The sequence below is a fragment of the Leiobunum rupestre genome, chromosome 11 (genome assembly GCF_980474605.1).
Source record: "Leiobunum rupestre chromosome 11, qqLeiRupe1.1.hap1, whole genome shotgun sequence".
Taxonomy (NCBI): Eukaryota; Metazoa; Arthropoda; class Arachnida; order Opiliones; family Sclerosomatidae; genus Leiobunum; species Leiobunum rupestre.
Window position 1 is genome coordinate 28820218 of NC_143394.1, and position 5595 is coordinate 28825812.

The 5595-nt window shown below is 40.6% G+C and overlaps 1 protein-coding gene across 1 annotated transcript; it reads left to right on the forward strand.

Annotated features, from left to right (window-relative positions):
• The first annotated feature begins 516 nt into the window (after nt 1-516).
• Nucleotides 517-1875, forward strand: LOC149922161 (uncharacterized). The gene is made up of 3 exons (XM_090163880.1): nt 517-837; nt 917-1273; nt 1342-1875. Exons 1-2 carry the CDS (start codon nt 586-588, stop codon nt 1229-1231), a joined length of 567 nt encoding a protein of 188 aa, XP_090020006.1. The 5' UTR covers nt 517-585; the 3' UTR covers nt 1232-1273; nt 1342-1875.
• The last annotated feature ends 3720 nt before the right edge of the window (nt 1876-5595 follow it).

Sequence of the window (5595 nt, forward strand, 5' to 3'; positions counted from 1 at the left end):
ATTAAAAAACTACCCCGAGGAAGGTTGAGTTTAGAAACTGGGTTCAAATTAGAAAGGTGTGCGCCATGACATTTTAAGATCAAATGGCTTTGACCTGATGTACAATGGCTATTCAGAAGTCGATAAATTAAAAGCTTCTTGTTATTAAATTAAAGCTATTTTAGCTGAATATGGCCTATCGTCGTCTTCCGTAAGATATTCTATTACTATTTTAATTATATTTTCCTTATTTTCAGATCACCTGTGTTTGCGCGGACAACGCGTCCAACATCAGCAAAGCGGTAAATTTGTTGGACGTCGTTTCGGAGCTCTGGGAGTTTGGCTCAAATTGCTCGACTCCAAGTTCAACAACGGGCTCCATGCACTAGCTCAGAATCGCTCGACTTCAGCGATTGGGAATCGTCAATTTCCGTTTTGAACGACGGCAAGTTTCATTTCCGACTCGCTAACCAAAGGGATGAAGAATCTTTTAGACGTTTTACCTTTTATATAGGATGGGATACGTTGAATCAAATTCTGATTTCGGTGACTTCACCCGCGTCTCCAACGTTATCCCATGAGCTAGAGAACCTCCCTATTTTCGGGATGTTGCACGATACGTGGATCCGGGTACGATGCATTTGCCACTCATTGCAGCTGGTCGTGAACAATTGCCTCAAAACCATTGTAAGAGCGGAAGTAATGGTAAAGAGAGTCAACGAGTGGGTGACGTTTTTTCATCGCTCCCCCAAATGGAGCGAAGTATTTCGGAGGAGGTCTCCAAGGGGCCTCGAAGTTAAGGGCATCGTTGTCACCCGATGGCACTCCATCTATATGGCCACGGAACGACTCGTGCAAGTAAACACCATTTTGAAAACAATGGTGGTTACAGCCCTGGATGGTTTTTAATTTTTTTCCTTTGCTTTTTTCCCTGTAGGATGGAATGCTGGCGGCTTTGAAGAGCACCTTCATTGAGGCAGGTGCCTTCCCAGAAACTTTGGCGAGTGCAGACCATCTCTTCCAGATGAAAAAGCTACTAAGTCTGCTAAAGCCGATTAAAATCGCCACCGACAATTTCCAGAAGCGGGAGCCCGTTGCTCATCTGGTAATAGGGACGCTTTTGGATGTTTTCGACCAAATATCGGGGCGAATGCGCCCTACTTTAAGGATTTTCGATAGGAATAACTGCTTTGCATGGTTGAAAACTCGCTTCTTCGAGAAAGTTGTTGATGCGCAATATGTACAGAAGTAGCGGCCTTGTTATACCCTCGAGGGAAAACTGCGTTATTTCCCGGTAAGATAATTAAAAAGTCATATTTTTGTTCCACTCCCAGAAGTTAATTGAATTATGAAATTTTACAGCATCGAATGCCATGGACGATGGTTCCTCTTTAGGAATTTTTTGCTCACTTGAGGAGAAAGATGCAATTCGTCATCTGAAGGAGTTTGCCGCCCGCTTAATGCCCGAGGAGTGTGAAGAACAACGGGAGCAACTGCCTAACCCATCAGGCGGACTGTGGTTCGAGCGGCCCGGACTTCCGAAAAGCCAGCCCGTGTTCAGCAGAGGTTATTCAAGAGCGAAATCGCCAATTATTTGGAGGAGCCGTTGCAGCCTGAAGAGTGCGATATCCTACTTTTTTGTCCGAGCTGGCTAAGTGGGTACTGAGTATTCATGCAGCCAGCGCCGACGCACTTTCTCGGTAGTGGGTTCCATTACACGCTACCGAAGAAATCTAATTTCTATGAAGAACGTGGGATACCTCCTTATATTGAAGGGGTGGGGCAATCTTGAATGAATTGCTGTAAGTGTGGTGTGGTGAGGAGTACACACAAAAAACGGTCCTTTTCACTACCATTCTCATTTTGGAGAAAGGTCACCATAAAATGTATTGGTTAATAGAGTTAAAATAAGCTTACGTTATATCATAAGTAACATAATAACAATGAAAATGAGATTTACAAAGGAACTGATTTTCATAGTTATTGCGCAATCAAGATATTTTATCAGCATCGAGCCCCCTAGTGCGAGGGGTCGGTCATTGTGAAAAATCCCGTACAAAATTTGGAAAAAAATCAACAAATCCAAAATCCAAGAATTTTGCTCCCATAGACTTTATATGACAAATCCACAATAAAAAATCCTGGATTTGAAAAAAATCCAAAATCCCGTACACAAAACAGGCAAATGTCCGACCCCTCGCCCTAGTGTCTTAAACACGCGAGACTTCCGCCTGATCCGAAATATCCGCGGAAAGTCGAAAACAGAAGAACGGTATTCACTCAGCAGTTTCCTCTTAAAGAGTAAGTTGTAAATTATTCGTTACCGCCTTCATTTTGTTCTTAAACGAAGCGCTTACGTTTAAAGTATCCAAATATAAAGTTTCGTTGCTTTCCGTTTCGTAGTTAATTAGAAATAATTAGTAAAACGCCAAAACAATTTGAATTTTGGCGTGGTGATGTACGTCATTGACTACACGTTTTTTTTCATTGGCCGTTATCCCCAACATAGAGCTAAGGCTTGCATACACAATGTAAATGCTGCTGATTCTGTGGTCAAATACGAAAAATCACCGATAGAATTATGGGATTCTAAAACTACTGAATTTTGTACGTGGGTGCTTACACGGTTTTAAAAACACGCGCTCACACATACCCTTTAGAGCGCGAGCTAAATTGGAATCGCCATATTATCTAGCAAGGATATTACAAGAATCGTTGTGGTAGGATAGTGGGGACTATATAATCTTCCAGATGCAGTGGGAAAAATTCAAGCAGAATCATCGTCCATGATGTCCCAAACCAGAATAAAAGCCGCAGTGGGGCGCTGCACGTAAATATAATATTAATATTAAATAAACTTAACGACGGTATTTCATCAAGTGAGTTATATTTTCGGAAAACCCATCATCAAATGAACGATAAAAATATTAAATTTCTATTCCGAAAATCTATTTGCAACTTACTCTTTAATACGAAAGTTTTTATGTAGTGTATAAGTTTAAGCGTCGTTTATATTATATTATATTATATTATTTTAATATAATCATAATCATAATAACGGCGACCAAATCCGAAATACACTTTTTAATAAGAAATTTTGCAGGTCCAGCATTGAGTTATGGAACTGCCTTGCACACGATCAGGGGTTGCTAAGCCACCGCTGTATTCAATTGCATATTAACTCAATAATCCAAATCTTTGGTATGTTTAACGGCGGAAAAATAATTATAAATTATAATTCCTGTCAATAATGAAATAAAAATTAACTTAAATATATTTAAAAAAGTAATATCCACGCCGAAACCGCTTCCAGTGAGGTTTAAATTAATGTTCACTAATCTAAATAATTTATATTTTATTAGTTTGAAACCACGCCTCATAATGAAATTCTATTTAAAATTAATAATTAAAATTAATAAGTTCTATTGCTATATTTTTGGAGAAGTTCGACTACTTGGATTTTTGCCTTGTTTAAAGATAGAAAAAGTTATTAAAATTCGAATTTCGCGCCCATTGAAGATAGAAAAGCTAATTGAAATTCGAATTTCCCGCCATCGTAGGCACGCTGGATTAACAAGGCAAATGTTGAGAGTTTCGAGAGTGTCCCTCTTTCACAGGAGGGAGGAAACTCACTCTTCAGAGTGAGCCGAAAAAACGAGAGGCAGAGGGAAAGAGTCGCTCTCAATTCCCTCAGAGTTTCGCCCATCTCTGGAAGAACATGGTGAAATTAAGGCCCAAAAGACCAAACTGAAGTGTCAATAAGATGAACATGGTAGGGGTGCATTTCGGGTCTTTTTAGAACCCTCCAAATGTATAAGCAGAGAAAGGGCTCGCAATCTTGCTTTTTAGGGGCCTACTACGAACAGAGCCGACCTGCTCGTTCTTCATCAAACTTCGTTCTTTGAAATTAATAGTCAGAATGGCCCTTTACTAAATAATTTCCCCAAGAGCCAGGAATTTCCCTGATCGGTCTTGGGGCCAGCGTGGATACATAAATACAGATACATATAAAGATTAGATATAGCACGAGCATCGAAAACGATTTGCATTTGTAAGACAGATTATATCAACTTGTTGAGTAAATTACAGCCCTGCTTGAGCGAGCCGCTAAAAGTTCCAAAAATATTACGAAATAAATGTCCCTTATGATTAGAAAGAGACAAAGTTGCGTCTTTACCAAGGTGCCAACCAACTTCTTGGTTGAAAAAATGTATGCCAGGAAGGACAAATAAAAAGAGATAAGATGGGTGAATTTAATCTTAATGAAATTATATCATTTCTTCGTACTTTACTTTGTCACTTAAATAGTCTTGAATCTAATTAAACGAGCGTCAATTCGATTCTACTAAATTTCCCTAACACACATATCGAATGATTTTTCGAATCCCCCTTTCGGAAAAAATATATTTTAACAGTTACTACGCAAGTATTGATGTATTATACCTTCGCACATGCTAGAGTGAAAAACACATTTTTTTCCAATTTAGGGGAGAGTTTTCAAAAAGTGAAATATCAACGCGCTAATCTATTTGGCTTGTCAAATATTCAGGTAAAATGCAAAAATCAAATATATTGTGTATTTTGAAATATTTCCTACAATTGTCGCAAATCGCGAAGATAATAAGATAAAAATATTACGTCATTAATTGCGAGATATCATATCTAACATTGTCAAAGATGAGCCGCGAGCTGTATTCACACACTTTTTGATGGAAATAATATTTATTTTGAACGCCTACCTCTTAGTCTCAACTGAGGCGTGAAAAGAGAGGAACGCCTACCTCTAAGTCTCATCTGAGGCGTGAAAAGAGAGGAACGCCTACCTCTTAGTCTCAACTGAGGCGTGAAAAGAGAGGAACGCCTACCTCTTAGTCTCATCTGAGGCGTGAAAAGAGAGGAACGCCTACCTCTTAGTCTCATCTGAGGCGTGAAAAGAGAGGAACGCCTACCTCTTAGTCTCAACTGAGGCGTGAAAAGAGAGGAACGCCTACCTCTTAGTCTCAACTGAGGCGTGAAAAGAGAGGAACGCCTACCTCTTAGTCTCATCTGAGGCGTGAAAAGAGAGGAACGCCTACCTCTTAGTCTCATCTGAGGCGTGAAAAGAGAGGAACGCCTACCTCTTAGTCTCAACTGAGGCGTGAAAAGAGAGGAACGCCTACCTCTTAGTCTCATCTGAGGCGTGAAAAGAGAGGAACGCCTACCTCTTAGTCTCATCTGAGGCGTGAAAAGAGAGGAACGCCTACCTCTTAGTCTCAACTGAGGCGTGAAAAGAGAGGAACGCCTACCTCTTAGTCTCATCTGAGGCGTGAAAAGAGAGGAACGCCTACCTCTTAGTCTCATCTGAGGCGTGAAAAGAGAGGAACGCCTACCTCTTAGTCTCAACTGAGGCGTGAAAAGAGAGGAACGCCTACCTCTTAGTCTCATCTGAGGCGTGAAAAGAGAGGAACGCCTACCTCTTAGTCTCATCTGAGGCGTGAAAAGAGAGGAACGCCTACCTCTTAGTCTCAACTGAGGCGTGAAAAGAGAGGAACGCCTACCTCTTAGTCTCATCTGAGGCGTGAAAAGAGAGGAACGCCTACCTCTTAGTCTCATCTGAGGCGTGAAAAGAGAGGAACG

Coding starts and splice junctions, on each gene's coding strand:
- LOC149922161 (XM_090163880.1), top strand. CDS start 586: ATGTTGCACGATACGTGGATCCGGGTACGATGCATTTGCCACTCATTG. Junction 838..916: donor CCACGGAACGACTCGTGCAA/GTAAACACCATT, acceptor TTTTCCCTGTAG/GATGGAATGCTGGCGGCTTT.